Source organism: Anastrepha ludens, chromosome 4 (assembly GCF_028408465.1).
Source record: "Anastrepha ludens isolate Willacy chromosome 4, idAnaLude1.1, whole genome shotgun sequence".
NCBI lineage: Eukaryota > Metazoa > Arthropoda > Insecta > Diptera > Tephritidae > Anastrepha > Anastrepha ludens.
The window spans coordinates 102,648,749-102,668,418 of record NC_071500.1 but is presented as its reverse complement, the minus strand read 5'-3'; the positions used below and the strand labels follow the sequence as shown (position 1 = coordinate 102,668,418).

The following is a 19,670-nucleotide window of genomic DNA, read 5'->3' as shown; positions in this document are numbered from 1 at the left end:
TTTCAGTATTGAGGCTCAAGTTCGGTAAACTGCGTTTGTGAATGCAGCCAGCGAAAAACAACTACACCTAATACCTCAACATTTTGAGCTGTTTTGCCTATCTTTCGCTTGTATATTTAGTTTTCATAAATTTTTTATAAAAACATGATTTATTTTATAACAAATATCATACATATCGAACCTTCAGACTTAGCATAAGATTTATAAAAATTCAACAAGTTTTCATTAATATTTAATTAAATATTATTTTAATATTTATTTTAATTAAAAATTATATTAGAAAAAAAGAGTTTATAACAAAATGCCAGTTTAAAGTGGCTGGAAATTAATGATAACTTTTAGTAATATTTTTCCCTGCATACTCGTGTACATAAATTTTTTTGTATATGAAATTGATTTGAAAAAAACTAATCAAAAATTAACGAGAATTTCGGGCCACTTCAGACTTGCACTTTATTGCACTAAAATTTCATCATCATTATCATTTGGCGCTACAGCTCTGTGTGAGCTTTGGCCTGCTACACAAAATATCTCCATTTGCCCCGATCCGTTGCTCATTCCTTCCAGTTGTTGACTTTGAGTTTCCCCTTGTCGTCTACTAGTTCGCCAATCCATCTTGATCTCGGTCTGCCTCTTGCTTTCGTGGCAAATGTTTTAACGTCAATTATTTTTCGTTGAGCTCTCGTGGGGTCCGTTGCCATGGTATGGCCTAGCCATCTTAATCTTTGAGCACAACATTTTCCCCTCTTATAAGTTTGCCAGTTCATCGTTCCATCTCAAAGTTGTTTGTGACTGCATCAAAGATTAGCTTCACAATTTTTCTCTCAAAAACTTGAAGTTTGTTTTTGCCTTTTTCACTTATTGTTCAAAACTCCGATCCGTATCAAAGAACTCGTCGGACTACAGATTTATACAGCTAAAATTTAATGAACCTAATTTTTTTTTAATTTTGATTAAAAAGTTGAAAATTTTATTGAAAATTTGCCGAATTTCCATAAATCTTTTATTAAGCTTGAAAAGTAGTCATAACTGGTCAAATTATTGTGGTACTATAGATTTTACGCGTGTGATTCTGTGAATTTTTGACAAAACATTGTACCTTTTTTTTATCTCGCACAAAAAGATTTAATAGTTTTAAAAAAAATTTATAAAAATACATCACTAAGCTAAATCGTTGGCTGACGAATAGCATAAATATTGTATTAGTTTACATTAGGTCGGCGCCTAACAGTTAGAAAGTGTTAAGTCGACTTCAGTTGTTTCGTCAAAACTTCACGAATATCTTAGTTCCGCATAAATAGAAATAAAAAATAAAATAAAAAATGGCAGATGTCTAAAAAAATTACATGTCATTGCTGTTGAAATGCTAAAGTTAAAAACTAAAAATTAAAAATTCAAAATTAGGAACTAAAGATAAATTTTAAAGGTATTTTTTATTTTTACTTAGATACGAGTATTTATATTTACATACACGCTTTAGCGTACTTACAGTCTGACACACAATACGAAAACTAACTACAATTTTCTAGTACTAAACACAGGTGTACTAAAAGACATACAATTCGTGGAAGAGTCACAGTATTTCAGCTCAATGATTTTTATACGCAAATAATACAATTGAACTCCATTAATATCGCTCGGCTTTATAAGGCGTTTACATGAAGCCGAAAACGGAATTTCTAACTCTTAACCCAATTTTGATAACTTTGATTTGTAACGCAATGGGTATTCAATTTTGTTGTATGTTCTAAAGCTTTGCTATGTTCTTTGCTAAAAAATACTGAATAAAGAAATTGTGGTCGCGAACAATTCCGCATGCAAAACACCAATAAGTTTCGCTTTGGTTCCTCTTTGAAACAGAGCAGGATTTCATTCTTTTGCTTTTACATAAACTTTGTACGGAACTCTTGGGATCGGCGCACGGCTAAAACAACGAAGCCACATCTCCTGTACTAAATTTCGCGCCTGATATTCAACTGATTAGAATGGGAATGCAATTGGGTTCTTGTGGTGAATATCATGTGAGAGTTATCATAGAATAAGATAAGAGAGACTTCTCTGTTTTAATGGTTTTTCAGTGCAATGTGGGTAACAAGATCAAATTTTGAGGAGTGGCAGTCAAGAGTACATAGCTCTTAAGAACCCACTACCATTAATACCTGTCTGAGACTTCCATGACAGCCCATATAAGCGTCCACACGGTCAGATTGTGCTTATGCTGAATTCGTCAACTATTAACCCAGGAAACAAGACAGTCGAACAAGGTACGATACACTAGACAGGGCTAGACATATGCCCAGCATGTGAAAGCACCCTGCACGACACTAACCACCTTTGCGCCCACTCATCTAACACGCCTTTCCCTCTGAACCCAACTTGTCGAAACAGCAAGTTTGCTGGGCCTACCGTTAGATGAGCTAGATGAAGATGGCCGGTGATCTACATAACACGGACACGGATAAGTATACTGCTACAACAACAACCAGAACATTTTGGAACCAGCATTGACACTATTAGTAATGCTAGTTATGAAATTCCACGGAGAATCTCTCTGGCGAAAAAGTTCTACTTGGAACCGCATAGACAAGTAGTAAAGTCCACTCTCTATTCAAGAAGCAATGAACTTGGTTGTGGGAAACAGATGGATAGTCAGATCTCAACGAGTATATGTCTGCAGCGACAGAAAAGCTGCGCTCATGACTTTAGACAGCCCCCAACAGTTGAGTACTGTAAATCCAGGCTGAACTCTGTCGGTAGAGATAATATCCCGAGACACTTGGGTATCGCGAGTAACGATATCTCTGAGGCCAATTTCTTTGGTCCGGAACCCGTTCTGCCACTTCCTTCTGCAGTCATCAAAGCCTCGGTTAGTAAGCCGGTTACTTCAACTCACAAGCGAGCTTGGCACTCAGAGAGGCTGCTGATGGACAAAACTGATATTAGTTGTCATGTTCGATTGACTGCCATATTTCCTATTGTTATTAAGCAGAAGGGACTACAGACAGCTGGTTGGACTAATGACGGGCATTTTTGGGCGAAGTAAATGGAAAAGATAAGCATGTGGAGAGGAGGATGAGACGGCGGACCACTTTCTGTGCGTCTGCCCGGCCTTCGCTCTCATCAGGCTTGGCTCCTTGGCACCACAAGATCTACTCAGATTTCTTCTTCGGAGATTTAAAAAAAATTAAAAAGGAAACCCGAGTGCAGTACAACGGATTTAATTTTTTCTGAGTGCTGTGCTTGCCAGTTTGTCCCAGCAAAAAAAAAGTCCACTCTCGATGAACAAAAATCAGACTTGATAAGTCTCTAATCATGCCGGTCCTATTCGACGACCCTTCTACGGAAATTTTTTGGACCTCTGCACATAAACCATGGTGAAACATAGGCATAGTGCAGCATGTCATTTGAATGAATGCAGACGCCTTAGCTTTCAAAGTATTCGGTGCGATTTCTTTTTTGTAAGGACTGAGAAATACGAAGACCTCTTTCTTCACAAATAGAGTGACGTCTCCGAAGGGCACGTAATTTTTTGTATGAGGAGTTTTTTAGGGCATTATTCTTAGGGCCAATTAATTATACCTAGTTCTATGTCACCAAAAAAGCTTAGACAAGTTTCACTCACTTCCCTTTTCAGCTATGTACATTTTTTAATGCTTCCAGTAACCGGTGCTTCCCCATAAGCTTTAACTCGCTTGCATCCAGATGAGTGGTAAGTGATTCCTTTACTTCTCAAGAGCGAATTAAATAGATAAGCTGTAGCACTGTTCACCGAGGATTGCGCTTCAACTATCAGTTTAATTGGAGGCTTGCTAAATTCCTGACTCTGAGCTTCCCTTAAAGAGGTTTTCAAAGCCTTAAGAACCCCTTAAAAGGCTGTTCACATCAGCCAACTGCTGTCTTCAACTAAAAGTTGCTTGTAAAATCGACTCACGTAAATTAGCGATTGGACTGCCTACTGCCGGTGTAGTTTGCATAAAAATCCAGCCCAATGCTAGGTGTTAGTCTATCAAGGAATTTTACGGCTGTATTAGTGAGACTGCTATCGTCAGATAACTCACTTTTTCCCAATAGAGAAGACACTTGAGGGCCTCTTACTCCTACTCTACACGCAACACCTGATTCCAGCTACACTTCAAAATGGTTTGATGCACAGAACCACCACAGCACTCCAGGACTCCGCCATAAAAATTCAGGTCAACCGCTTAAACGTTTCTGCGAGAGGATTGTCCTAGTAGAGTTAAATCTGTAAATGCTTTCGATATAGTCAGTCACTACCTGTTAATAGACCACTAACAGTCGACCCTCCCGCCAAGACTGAAGGGGTAGTCCACGAACAATCTGGTGGGTCGACAATCGTCGGTCATTTTTCGAGACCGCAGCTCAAAACAGAGGAGTATAAAGCAAGCGGTGTCACAGGGTGGTGCCTTTTTGCCCTTGTTTTTCAACTTCTACCGCTTTCTCGCTTTTTCTCTGCGTGGAATCTTCGGCTTTCCACCACTAATTCCAAGGCGACCTCTTTACCGCCACTCATTATACTATCATATATGTCCGACATATGAAGATACACTGCTCGATACTATCCAGATATTCACATGTCCTCTTAAGCCCACTCACCTAACACGCACTTTTCTTGGGCGTACCGATAGATGAGTTAGACCATAACGATAGTTGATTACACCGCACCGACTGGGCCTAGTGAGCTGTTACAACAACATCAATGGATGTATTTGGGGGGTTGATGGATTACATACACTTGGGTAAGAGATGTATGGCGTAGAAGCTTGGACGATGACAATATCTGATGAGGCGTCCCTTGGTTTGAGAGAAAGATTATGCGCAAGATTTTAGGAAATTGAAACGCTGGGGACGGTGGATATCGCAGACGATGGAACAATGAACTGTATGAGTATTACGATGACATGGACATAGCGCAGCGAATAAAGATCCAGCGGCTACATTGACTGGGTCCTGGCGTCTGAATGGATTCCAATACTGCGGTTCTGAAAGCATGCGATGCGGTACCAGCTGGTGGTAGGAGAGGAAAAGAAAGCCCTCCTCTGCCTTGGAAGGATCAGGTGGAGAAAAACTTGGTTTGTTTGGTGTGTCCAACTGGCGCCGGTTAGCACGAGAAAGAACCGACTGTCGCGCTTTGTTAAACTCGGCCAAAATCGCGTAAGCGGTTACCGCGCTAATCAAGAAGAAAAACAAGAAGAGTAATATCACTGTTATAAAAAATGTCTTTTAGGTCACAGCCTCATGACATTTAACAAATAGCTCGCTATTTATTAACAACTGTTTTTTCGATTAAACCAAATTAGTACATCGCTTAGTTCGAAATTTTGACTGACTCATTCAAATGTAAATTAAAAAAAATTGATTTTATGAGAACTCAAAAGGCTTGGCTGACACAAATTAATATATGATACGATAAAATTGAACGGTTAGTAATACTATTCAATGTGCTGCACGGGCCGTGTAAACGCCTTATTATGCCTTTTATGCGCAAATCATCGGATGCTTTCAACGCTCCGATATACATTCGGCCATCTTTACTTAGGTGAGTATTCCACGTTCTAAAACCACTATTATAATACTATTAACTTTTTTACTACGTGTACTATTTATAAATATAGAAGAAGCGTGTTGCCATTGTACGGAAAAAATAATGCAAACTGCAAACAATCAAGGCTAAACAAAACAGTTGGCAGCCAATTTTAACAATTCAATTATAACAAAGAACTAATATTTTATGAAAAACTTGAAATCAAACCATTTATGATAGGTGAAGTTGTATAAACTACTTTACGCGAACCTCTACATAATTATTTGTTTTTTTTTTTTTTTGTAGTAGGTCTAAATATTAATATACAAACATTGGCGAAAATGTAGACTGGAGCACTTACTTGATGAAAATCTGTGAATCATTTTAAAACGGTATGTTTTGTACAAGACCCGAATTGAGATTTTTTTGGTTCAAGTAGTTAAAGTGGTAATTGCATAGTGATGCTAAAATATAAAGGCAGGGGTTACCTTCTTACTTTTCAAATGCATACAAAATAAATATATTTATCGAGCTAATGGTTTTTTGCAGTTTGTAAATTTTATGAAAAAATACAATGCGCTCTTTTGAAGTAAAAACTATTATTGTGAGCAGTCCCTTCTTTTTAGTTTTAATATTCCCACCTTTGTGTGATTTTCTGTCGATATTTCAGACGAACAGTGAGTTTAGAGCTGTTTAACAAGGAAACTTATCGCAACATATATTTTAAAATTAAATATTACTCTTTATGTGGGCGTATATTTGTATCGAAATTATAATAAAAAAAATGTGTACAGAGCTAGAGATATGGTACAAGCTAAAAAAGCGTTTTCAGCAGTTTCGTAGAGAATATCAGTTCGTCTTTTAACTCACTGCGACTTCTTTCATACCAATTTTGCAAGTTTATATTTTTATATAATTTGTTTTTTTAAGTATACATAACATTTTTCCCAATTATTAGTGACCTTAAAGTGTGTTTTTCATCGTTTCGCAGTACTTAAGGCATATTTTACGTGTCTATTTTATTTAATATAATTCTTTTTGTTTTTTTATTTTTTATTTTTAAACTTACAAAATGCAATTTAATGTGTGACACGAAGCAAATTTTACAAATACAATCGTTTTAAAGATCCAAATAAATGAGTAGGAACACTTAATTTCTGAAAAATAAAACCACATCGCCATAATCAAACAAAATCAAAAAGAAAAGTATAATCGCATATCGAAAACTGAAAGCTCGATATCGATAATGCAAAATGCACAAATGCCAGGCCAAAAAGGTGAACTGAGTACAGGAGAAGAAGAAGCGCATAGCTGACATCGAAAGCGTGCAACTACGAAGTGATTTAAAATGGATATACATAAGTTTGAAACTAAAAAACTATAAAGAAATAAAAAGAAAAAAAACAACGCTGGACTTTTCCGGCGTTAAACAAAAGTCATTTTTGGAGTGAAAGAGAAATCAAGAAAAGAATAGAACGATTTAAATTTTTTATTTAGAATTCAGTGGCGAAAATTACATGCCGTTTCGTTGGAGTGGTGTGGAGTAGGACTGTTTGGGGAAAGAGAGGATAAGTGCCAAAGGTGAAATGTAGGTGATAGTGCTTATGAATTATGTCAAGTAGGCGAAAGATGTACACATACTCGTCTGTACTATGCAGCATAGCTATGCTGCATGGCGTTGGGATAGTGAAGACGTACATATGTATGTCATTGATGGCGTGGGCGAGATGGTTGTTGATGACTTTCAATGTTGCTAATGAAGATGAAGCACGACTTTTGCAGATGGCAATGATGATGGAAATGATGGTGATGCTATTGTTGTTGATGATGTTGATAACGAGGCATACGTTGTTGATAGTGTTGGCTATGATGAAGCGCTTTAATATAGAAGTTATGTCGCCAAATTTAAAAACTTGAACTTGTTTGGCAAACAAAGCAACAAATTTCGTTGAAAATATTCAACTTTCTCGAAGCAATATGGAAATTCGCATTAAATTGTAATATTTTGAAATATCTGAAATCGTTTTTCTTGTAGTGCATAAATTTTTAAATTTAAGTTTTTGTTAGGTATTAAAAAAAAAAACTTTTGTTGATTTGTTTAGCGCTCGGTATGATTATTGTGTACTGTGCATGAGAGTTTAATTTTAATTGTTATTCTTTTGAAATTCTGTTTTTTTTTTCGTATTTTCTGTTTTAATAGCTTACCAAAGGACTTGCAAGAATTACTCCAATCCTGCTTAGAACCGCTGGAAGACGCTGGAAAAATTTACACAAAATAATTCTGGTATTCATACTAAAACACACTTTAAGTTTGTTTTGATTAAAATTGAACTTGAATTATTGAAATTTCGGCACTAGTTATTACTTTTTGTTAACAAAAAAAAAAAATTTTTTTTTTTGTTTAAATGCATACAAGTCTTTCGTCAATTGGTGAGCATTTTTAATGGGGAAATTATTTTTTAATTTTTTTGGTTTTATTTTCGCTTAAGCGCACCTGGTCAAATGCAGTGTTTGCTTGGCTTTTTTTTTTTTGTTGTACATTACTGACTGGTCGACTGATTGTTCGATTATTTGTTTGACTGGTCATGTTGCGATTAATCACGAAAATTGGGAACAATGTTAGTTCTGCTTATAATATTTGTTTTGTTTTTTAATTTTTTTGTTCATTTGATTAGCTGAGGTGCAAGATTTGTTTACTTGTACGTTGCTTTTTTAATTTCATTCTCCTATGCGTTTAGTGGAGCTGATGCGCATCGAACCAATTTTGGGGATTTTTAGGGTGAATTTACATATTTTGTTAAGTTAATATTTTTTAGTTACTCTTTACATTGATTGGGTATACAAAAAATTTGGTATGCTCTTGGCCTCACCATTTGCAGTTTTTGCGCAAAAATGCGGCAAATCTAATTGAAATGGGGGTAACTAAAAATGTTGCCTTCATTTGAATATTTTTTTTTTGTTTGCTAACTTTGGCATACTAGGCAGTAGAGAAGTTCATGCCAGTACTAAGAGTAAATAGTATCGAAAACATATGACAGACACAGGCAGTTTACTAAATTCGCTATTCTATTGTGGGCGTAAACTGATTAACAGAGACTTTTGTTTTTTTTATTTCTATTTTCTTCTGTCAGAGATTTCTCATAGTTTTTGTTTTTCTTTTTTACCTCTAGCGTTGCCACTGAACATGCATACCAAATTTTTTACTAAATATACTTTTTTAGGCATGCCTATTTAAGGGTTAAGGACAATTTGCTACTAATTACGCTTTTATTTTTTAGTGCATATTAATTTCTTGACTATTTTCTTGATACATTTCTTTTCTAAACACAATCGGTTAATCTGTAAAACCACAATGTTAAAGTATGTACTAATGAAATTAAAGTATATAACAAAATGTAAAACATGAAATGATGAACAATTTTGAACAACACATAGAAATGGAATTTTGTAGGCAAAAATTTGGGTTATGCAAACATGACATTTGGTTAATAATTCGTACAAGACTGGCATCATCACATAAAATACACATACAAATGAGCAAATTTAATAAGGATTTTTGTTGTTGTACACAAATTTGGAGAGGTACTGAAGAAGTAGATAAAAGAAGTGTTGAAACAGAAAATTCTCAAAAATTCCCCTAAAGTTTCAAATTTTTTGTGAGATGAAGAATTCAAGTGGAGTGTTAAGTAAAATTATAATTAAATTAAAAAATAAATAAAATTAAATAAAATAATTAAGTTATGTTTCTATTTATTTACTTAAAAGTAAAAAATATATATAAATTATTAAATTAACGTTAGAAAATTATGAGCAGCTAAAAGTCTCAATAACTCTTATTTTTTATAAAATTATAGAAAGAGAGATACAAAAGGAAGTGGAAGGAATAAATGAGATAACTATTGAAAAATCCTAGAGAAGAGTTTATGTGTATTTTTTTGGCTTTTTTGTAGGAAGTTAATATGAAACTTTTAGTCGAAGAGTTGTTGGAAGAAAATAAAATATTTTTTATAAAAAAGCTGCAGTGAAAAATAATAAATGATATGAAAACAACTGGAAGAGAGCGCTTGGAGAGCAAGCCCTTAATATATGCACTGAACTAGTAAAGAGAAAGAAACAATTTTAAAGTGAACCTTAAACGTGTTACATGTGGAAAAGAGAGGGAAATATTAGTTAAATTTTAAGACTAATAGAGTAAATAGAAAAAATCAGGCTTCAAAGTCAAATTTCAAATCACTAATAAAAGTTTTCCATATAATGGAGAAAACACAGCAAGAAAAGAGAGGAAAAGTACTGGCGTGTAATTAGAAAGAGATAGTTGAAGGCAAAGTAAGTGATAACGTAACAGTTAGAAGTAATGAGATAAAGTAAAAAAGAGTAAAAAAATAATAATATTTGTGGAGAGTAGAAAACGAATGCCATTTTGCATGAAATCTTGTTTGGGGGAATTTAAAAAACGCTGTTAATGAATGTTTCTGAAACCAAATTTTCGTTTTTCAAATGTAAATTTTGCTAATCAAAGGTTTTTTTATGTAATACATACAGATATTGAATGCGTACTTTTATTTGAAGAGCCAAATTTTATTTTAGTATTTTTGTTTGTTTGTTTTGTTAGTAGCATTTTGCGCTGATTTTAGTCGAGTTGGTAAAATATTATTTATATAAGTAATTATGTTTGTTATTGAAAAAAGTAAGAGATGTAGAATTCTCATACTGCTTTTGCTTTTTGCGCAAGTGACAGGGACAGAGTTAGGTAACATAGTGTCGCACAATGGATTATAATGGATGGATAGATGGAAGGAGAGATGCACATAGAGAGCGAGCGAGAGAGAGAGAAAGGGAGAGAAACAGCGATACAAAGAGAAGGACGGACAGAGACAATATGTGTGGGTATGTGTGTGGGTGTATGTGAGTGGTAGCGTTGTATTACCTGTGTGACAGGATTCTCGCCCGGTCGATAGACGGCATTATGTTGCGGTCTCTTCCGACCCATATAATTAACGCATACAAACTCCAGTAGCGAGGCATAGATGAAGCACATGCAGACGCCATCCCACACATTCATTGCGGTCAGATTCGAGACGACGGGCAGTGTGCTGCGGAAACCGTTTGATGTTGTGAAGAAATTCAACATTGTTGTTACACCTGTACATATGGGCAAAAGAATAAGTAGTTTGTCAATTAATAAAAACTAATAAATATGCAGTGTAGGATATTATGGCTGTGGAAGTGGACAATTTGGTAAGGGGTTAGTGAGCAAATGGAATATTTCGTATGTTTAAAAAATTGTAAAAAAATTAGATATGCGTTAGTATGGTTTTGCTAGTTTGTATACCATATATATGTGTGTGTGAGTGTATGATGTTTGCAGGCTTTGATTAAAATTTCGGTAGATTAATTGATAAGTTTTTTATAAAATAACTACGTGAATAATTACATATGGGGAACTTGAAAAACAATTTAAAAGTTTACTATAAATATCAGAAAAAAAACTTGCGTTAGCAATTAAGTGCCATAGATGTGGATGTGTATGTACCTATAAGTATAGTAATCAGTTAGTAAGAAATGCATTCATATATTTATTAATGGATGAAAAATTCTTGAAATATAAAATTATAAAATTTTTACGTGATTAATCTATTTTTTGATGCAAAATTATTTTAATGCATCAGCCACAGTTGCTTAATATTATATAAATTAATTCATATTCTTATAGGCGTATTCGGAGGAACCTTGCGCAATAATCGTGTCTGGCCAATTCGTTGAGAAATCATAAACTTTGTATGAAACTATTATTAAAATAAAAAATTTGGAAAAAATCTCTTAGGAAATGTTTAGATAAAGCTTAGAAGACACTTTATGAATTTTTTCTAATTTCTGTTGGCGTTATATAGTAGAAATAAGCGCCGGATGCCAACGACCCATCGACATGGGATTAAGGTGCCAAATGGAACGACATGGGGTTCGGATTATGCAAGCAAAGAGTTCAAAAAAAAAAAAAAAAATTATGATAGGAAGAAGTTGAAGACGTTGGATAAATGCCTTCTTATATCTATAATTTTGTTATGTTTAGAGAATATTAAGCCCGCGATGCAACGGAAAATTCGAAAGTTTTGAAGGTAAGTAGCAGATGTCGCGTGGCTACTCTCAATTTTTTTTCTGTCTTCAGAGTCTGAGTCTTACGGCTCAGCAACGTTTACAAATCGTAAAATCTAATTCCGAAAATCGACGCTTTGTGAAAAGTGTTCATCGTGCGCTCAGGCCAACTTATGGTGTACATAATCGTTGACGGATGGCCGGTAGAATTCGTAGAAAGCTTTTGTTACCTCGCTTGCATCATCACGGCAGATGGTGGAGCAAATGAAGATGCCAACTGTAGTCTAAAAAAGCAAGGGCGGCTTTCGGGCAAAATGCGTACAGTATGGGAGAGTTCGCAAATCTCCAGGCGCTCTAAGCTACGAATATTCGGTTCAAGCGTAAAGTCCGTATTGTTGTGCGGAAACGAAACATAGCTGGTCTCTAACACCATCACACAGAGGCTACAATCCTTCATCAACAAATGCCTCCGAATCATCTGCAGAATATTCTGGCCAAACACCATCAGTAACGACCCGCTGTGGAGATTAACGAACGAGGAACCCATCCTATGGCAAATCAAACTCAGAAAGGGACATGGATAGGTCACACATTGAGAAAACCATCAGATAGCATCACTGGCACTGGACTGGAACCCGTAAGGGAGCAGTGCTCGCGGTCGACCAAAAAACACTTGGAGAAGGTCGATGCTGCCTGAATTAGTAGATGCCGACATCTCGTGGGACAGTGCAAAAATAACAGCACAGAACCGTGTACGATGGAAGAGTCTTGTCGAGGTCCATGATCCCGAGAGGAGTGAACAAGGAGAAAAAAAAAATCGTCATACCTAACGCACTATTCGGCAAACCATCGGCGAAATTGGGAATAGTTTTACATTATTGGATGATACTTGACCGATTAGGCCACGTACAGCCTGAAGTGAAGATAATATTCCGGCAGTAAATGAGAGTTTTGCCCGAAGGCCCAGAAGAATCGATTTGGCGCCGATCTCATAAACTTGGCCTATCTTATGGCACTACTTGGGCCATTTTATGCAGACAGCTTGGTTGGAAAGCGTATAAAATGCAGTTATTCCAAGACGTGATGTCAGCAGTTCTTCCAAAGCTTCATAATTTCAGTCGTTATTTCGCCGAAGACCTGCAATTTCTGCCCCAAATTTTGTTCAGCGATGAGGCCCATTTTTGGCTCTAATGGGAGCAATGAATTTACTGTGTCGACGTTTCGGTGAACAATTTATCTCTCGTCTCGGACCAGTGGATTGGTCAACAAGATAGTGTGATATTACATCTTTGTTCTTTTATTTGTTGGGGTATGTAAAGTCCAATGCTTTGTGGATAAACCAGCTTCGATTGAGGCATTGGAAGTCAACATTACTAAAGTCCCACTCAAGATTCATCAAACGCACCATTACTTAACACGAGACATGAGTTTATGACTACGACACGCAATTTAGATATCAGGCAAGTGAGTGGAGAGCTCTGAATGAACCAAGACCAAAAAAATAATGTTTTCTACCGAGCAGCGATGGCAATTAGAATAAATGTTTTCTATAATTTTGCTGTTTCATGCACGCAAATTCTAGCCTACGTCCTCCCGAGTGATTCGGTTAGGTTGTAATGGTTGCCCAGAAAGTCGGCCCACTTGGACGAAAGAAGTTTGGTTCATCGTTTGTGATACCATTGCAAGAGAGGGGAAAAGAGGTGAGGGAAAACGATAGGACGAAAGGGAGAGGGTTGGAGAGTTGAGTATTTGTGTACTATGAACAGTGACTAATCTGAGTTTGTGTTAGCCGCTTTATACTTTTATACTGCTGATGAAGTGCATCAGATTTTTGAGATCAAGACCTGCTATGCCAGCAAAAGCAGAAAAGAAGTGAGAACACCTCCTATCCAAACGTGGCAGAAGGCTTTCTCGATCCTCTCCTTTTGCGGGCACACTACCTCACAGGTCCCTTGTCCGGCCAGTTCGCCGGCTTCGCAGTTTCCAGCAATGCCACTATGACCAGGTACCCAGATTGTCCTTTTGTCGAAGAATTCGGATGCAATCGAAAGTGAGACCAGGCATTCCCTGACCAGTTTCGAGTGCACTATAATACAGCCTAGAGCTCTAATTGCCGCTTTACTATCGGAGTAAATGATTACCTTCTTAATAGTTATTACGCAAGTAAGTAGCCAGTCAGCGCTTCTTTGATTGCGGCGACCTCTACTTGGAACATATTAACCTGAATTTGAGTTTGATAGGGAGCTCTTTGCAGAATACTCTTCCTCCAATACCGTCCACCTTCGAACCATCCGTGAACAGGTTAACTAGGCCCTGTGCCCAGGTGTTGCCCCCGGTCCACTCCTCCCTTGATAGAATATGGGTTGAGGAAGCGAGGGTACACACTGATCCGTCGACGTGGTGATGAACTCAAAGTTTCTAAGGATGCCTAAGGGCCCATATGTGGGATTGAGCCTATAGCCCAAACCCCTCAGTCTGATTGCGGTACGTGCAGCGGCAATTTTGCCTGCGATGTCTACAGGTACCACATTTAACATTACATTAGGGGCTAGAGTAGGAGTAGTTTCAAGCACCCCACTGATTCCAATGAGGGCAGACCTTTGAACTCTCTCTAGCTTTTTAACTGATGTCATCTTCTCCAGTGAGTTCCACCACACAATGACTCCATATAACATGATTGGCTTTATTATGGTATTATAGAGTCAAAATATAACTCTAGGTGTAAGGCCCCACCTTTTGTCAATTGCGCTCTTGCATCCATAGAAGGTGACGATTGCCTTCCTTGCTCTCTCCTCAATATTGGTTAGTTTACTGTCAAGGATTAGACCTAGGTACTTCCCCTTGTCACAAAGCACCAACGGAGCGCCCCCTATCGACGGGAGTTGAGCTTGCGTATTTTATATTTCCTCGTGAAAAGGACGAGCGGCATCTTAAGAGGATTCACCGACAAGCCGCAGTCTGCTGCCCATCGAACAACTACGTTCTGATATCCCGGCATCAAATCGTACAGGGTATCTACAAACTGTTATGTAGTAGTTACGCACCAACCCATTCGGCTACGCCGGCTCTGATGGCTATACCGAAAATAGAGTTCTAGAAATGATGGGAGAGCTGGATCAAATGCTGGCATACACAGTATGTTCAATAAATAACAGAACTTTTTATTTAAATCATGGAACACGTAGAGCTGTCTATTAAACTTTGATCATATTGAAAAGGTATAAGCGTCAGCTTTCAACCGCAGCCAACTTCATGTAAATCGTTTGACAGGTTAAAAAGTTACGCGCCTTTTATTTACAGTATGTTTCTAGCTTGTGTCGTAAAAATACAATGGAGCAAAGAGCAAATATTAAATTTTGTGTTAAACTTGGAAAAACATTTAGTGAGACGTACGAATTGATGCAAAAAATTTATGGTGATGATTGTTTAGCTCATTCAAATGTATATAATTGGTTTAAACGATTTAAAAATGGTTGTGAAGATTTGAATGATGATGAAAGACCTGGTCGTCCAGAATCAAGTAATCGTGCTGAATTGGTGGAAAAAGTCCGCGAAATCATTGCTGTTGATAGAAATTTCACTGTAAAATTGTTGGCTGAAGAATTAAATTCATCTACTGGTACTATTTGGAAAATTTTAACTGACGATTTGGGTAAAAGAAAGGTTTGTGCACGCTTTGGTCCACACCAATTAAATGGAGATCAAAAAATCGTTCGTGCAGAGCGTTGTAAAGGCATCATTTCAACAGCTGAAAACGATCCAGATTTTCTTGATTCGATCATAACTGGTAACGACACACGGTGCTTGAAATATGACCCTGAAACTAAGTGTCAATCTGCAGAATGGAAGACGAAAGGGGAGCCAAAAGCAAAGAAATTGCGTTTTCAGAAGTCAAGAATCAAAACAATGTTGATCACGTTCTACGATTCCAAGGGTATTGTACACAAGAAATTTGTTGCAGAAGGTCAAACTATGGAGAATACTATTTACCAGTTTTACGTCGTTTGTGGTCAAGAATTGTTCGTGCAAGATCTGAATATCCAGAGGGGAAACAGCTGTTTTTATTGCATGATAATGCACCACCTCACAAAACCAAAAATGTTCGTGAATTTTTGATGCAAAAACATATTTGTGTCATCGACCACCCTCCGTATTCTTCTGATCTATCACCATGCGACTATTTCTGTTCCCTAAATTGATAACTGCCATGAAAGGTGCGTTTCATGATGATATTCCAGCCATTGAAGCAGCCGTGACAGAGGTGTTAAAGAACATTCTTTTAGATGACATAAAAAAATCCATGCAGAAATTGGTTGATCGTTCTGAACGTTGTATCGAGTTAAATGGAGACTATTTTGAATAAAAAATAACTTTCAAACACAGTACGATACGTGCTTTATTCTACATCTGAAAAGTTATTGTATGTTATTTATTGAACATACTGTGTAAGTGCATAAGAGGACTTTGAAGGCGATAATATCAGTTCTGATTAATAAACTGGTTTATTGCATTTTTTGGATTTATTCTGGGAGCTTTTTGGTTCACGTGCTATGTCCAAATTAGGTAGTCCGCTCAGACAAGCATTTAAACCGTTTTTTCCACTTTCTCGAAACACACTGGTACATATTTAAAAAATTAATTAGGCTTAAAAAAAAATAATACTTTCATGCAAAGCCGAAATCCACCCAATCACCCTAAAATTGTTGTAAAGTGATGTACGTAAATTAGAAGTTCAAGCATTCGGAGTCGTTCATTTTCGTCAGCCAAGAAATTTAAACTGAGTTATCACCGCATAGTTTATGAGCTCATTGCTCTATTGATACTTATCGATAGTTTCTTCTTGTTGTTTTTGATGTTTGAAGCACTAAGCTTTGTTTTACGATTCCAAATTCAGCAAATGTATCAACGATTTATTATCCCCTTAAGGCAAACATGCAGTAAATTGTTTCAGTGTATATATTTTTGTTGTTGTTATTTTTATATTTTTTGAGCGTACAGACTATTTACATAAATTTAGTTTTTTATTTCTCTGCTCTGAGTTCTTGCTTTTGTCGTCACATAAGCTTGCGCTTTAACTGCGTAATTTGTGCCGAAAATGCGGAATAAAAAACTAAACTATTTTTGCTTTGTCTCTTCTACGCTGAGTCTAATAACTAAGGATCTTAGTTTTACAACTTAATGCACTTTTTCAATGTTGATTCACCGAATGAGTCAACACTCATCTGCATCCTAATACATGCATATGTGTGCGTGTGTGGGCTCGCACTAAGTACCTGCGCAGTTGATGTTGTGTCTGCAAGTGGCTTATTTTGTTAGTAAATATCCTCTTTCGCTCATCTTCTTAGTATGGGGTGTAATGCTGTGTATCTTTTGTCTTACTTTCTACAAATGCGCTGCTTCTTCTGCATGTCGATTGTGTGTTCTGAGTGTGCGTTTTGCATTTCATTTCATGCACTGCTGTTATACGAGATGTATATATCCCTGTCATTTTCGAATAGTTTTCGGTGACGACATGCAACGCATGGGAATATGAGGCCACGTATGAGTTGTATAATAAATATAAGTCTCTCTTTGATGCTAAATGACCATAGCAAGCGAAAATGAATATGTTTAGAAAATGACGTGGAGTTTTAAATTAGCTTTTTTTATCTAAAAAAGGTTGCTGATTGCCGCGTACGTGACATTCGTAGCAATCGTAATTTCGTTCAATACTTAATGTACCCATTTATTTTCTTATTCACTTAGTTTGCCAACCTTGAGTTTGAACATTTATTTCGGAAAGCTTAGATTTCTTTTTACACACACACACACATATATATATATATATATATGCATAAGTAAAATGATTTGCTTGCGTCTACAGTGAGTGGAAAAAGTTTTGGCACAGTGAGTTTAATTACAATATTCTCAATGCTTTTCATGGCAATTTTTTCGAAGTGAAACTTCTTAGGCGTCGATGGACGAGCGAGAATGGAGAGTCAAATTTCAAGACCATGCAACGTTTTGGGCATTTTCGTTCCGCGAGAGAGAAAAAAGATATAACGTAGTGGAAAAGGAAAGAGAAAGCTATACCTTATATATATCCTAGATGCACTTTAGGCTATTTTTTCTGAGTTTTTCCTTGTGGTTGCTAATTTCTAGTGAGAAATAACACTGCCTACTTTTTGGCGCTTGTTTTTTGGTGCAAACTTGTAGGAAATATATTTTTGGTGCCTAGTTTTTGGTGTTATATTTCCTTGGTGCCTATTGTTTGGGGCGTTTTTGGTCACAACTTTTTGGCGTTTTTTTGGTGCCTACTTTTTGGCGCTTATTTTCGTTTCCTGGCTAGTGTTGTGCGTACTATAAAGTGCTTTCCATTCCGTCGTCGGATGTATTGGTATTGCCTTGCGGTAATTTGTGCTGTGGCTGCCGTCCTGGAAACTCTGCGTTCGTGCGGGTGATAAACGCTCGGAGTAGTGCGCGTTGTTGCCACGGTTTGTGTTCGGTGTTTACCTTCACCGGTCGATCCTCCTCCGTTTTTTGTAAATTTTATCTATTTGTATTCTCTGCAAATGTTGTGTATTTATTTAGATATATATTCTTGTTCTCTCTCTCTCTCTCTCATTCTCTCTCGGGTCTCTCCCTCTTTCTTTGTCTGCCTTGAAAGTTTCACTTCTGTTATGTGTACTACGCTACACGCACTTTTTTTTTCTTTGATTTTCATAAAAAATTAGTTCACACTACAAGAAGAGCTACATATTTTAAAGTGGCAACATTTCTTTTACTTCTTTCACAGCATTACAACGCGGGGTGCGTCAAATCTTACTTCACAATGCTTCTCCAAAGCGGTTGATTTGAACTGTTGCTTCGTAATTACGTATTCCCAAATCCTTAAGATCGTTCACCTTTGGCCTTTACGCCCATTAGCTTTCCTGTCATGGCTTTCTTCATGGCACTGTCAGCAGGCATACGGGTAACAAAACGCACAGCTGTCTCGCTTTGAGTGAGATCGTTTAGTTCGGAGTTGTACCGGATTCTATAGGTACCATCATCCATTCTTATTCCGCCAAAAATCTTTCTTAAAATTTTTCTTTCCATATTAGCAATCAACGACCAGTCAACGATCCTCACGTTAAGATGGGTCGGGTAAGGGGCATAGTTAGCTTTGTAGTTTTAGATAAGAGCCGGGACTTGAACAAGTTAAGATGATATGTTTTGTTGGTGGCGTAAGTTAACTTTTAAAAAGGTTTCTTTTAAATCGTTCGTATTCCTCGAGAGGTTAGCGGTGTCATATGCGTATGTACATACATTTTTTGGTTGATTTAATTAACAAGATTCAACCTTTGTTAACTTTCTTTACGACGAAGTGCAGCACCAAATTAAATATGACAGTTGAAAGGGCATCACATGAGAAAGAATTTGTGTGCTTCTCTTGAATGATCACGTTTGCTTTTGTATTTGTTAGCCTTGCGATAATTCGGCTGGTATTCCAAGACTTAGCAGTACATCTTTTAACACTGCCAAAAGGCTTGTTGCAAATCCACGAAAAGGCAGTGAACAAACATTTTAGCTAAGAACAAAAAATTGAGCGATTGCTGATTCTTCTTCTTCTTAATTGGCGCTATAACCGCTTACGCGATTTTGGCCGAGTTTAACAAAGCACGCCAGTCGTTTCTTTCTCGTGCTAACCGGCGCCAGTTGGACACACCAAGTGAAGCCAAGTCCTTCTCCACCTGATCTTTCCAACGCAGAGGAGGCCGCCCTCTTCCTCTCCTACCACCAGCTGGTACCGCATCGAATACTTTCAAAGCCGGAGCGTTTGTATCCATTCGGACGACATGACCCAGCCAACGTAGCCGCTGGATCTTTATTCGCTGCGCTATGTCTATGTCGTCGTAAAGCTCATACAGCTCATCGTTCCATCGTCTGCGATATTCGCTGTTGCCAACGTGCAAAGGTCCAAAGATCTTACGCAGAATCTTTCTCTCGAACACTCCAAGCGTCGCTTCATCGGATGTTGTCATCGTCCAAGCTTCTGCGCCATACGTTAGGACGG

General features: G+C 37.1%; 1 protein-coding gene across 10 annotated transcripts in view; it reads right to left on the bottom strand.

The window, feature by feature from the left end:
* The window catches only part of LOC128860400 (uncharacterized), a 192,841-nt gene that overhangs the window by 20,374 nt on the left and 152,797 nt on the right, over nucleotides 1–19,670 (bottom strand). For 8 of the 10 annotated variants that reach the window (XM_054097916.1, XM_054097915.1, XM_054097918.1 and 5 more), the window contains 2 exons: nucleotides 10,470–10,684; nucleotides 7,748–7,798 (listed from right to left, as the gene is read on the bottom strand). In XM_054097916.1, coding sequence (XP_053953891.1) covers nucleotides 7,748–7,798; nucleotides 10,470–10,684 — 266 coding nt within the window. The remainder of the gene's footprint in view (nucleotides 1–7,747; nucleotides 7,799–10,469; nucleotides 10,685–19,670) is intronic. The other 2 variants (XM_054097919.1, XM_054097925.1) reach the window with 1 other exon arrangement.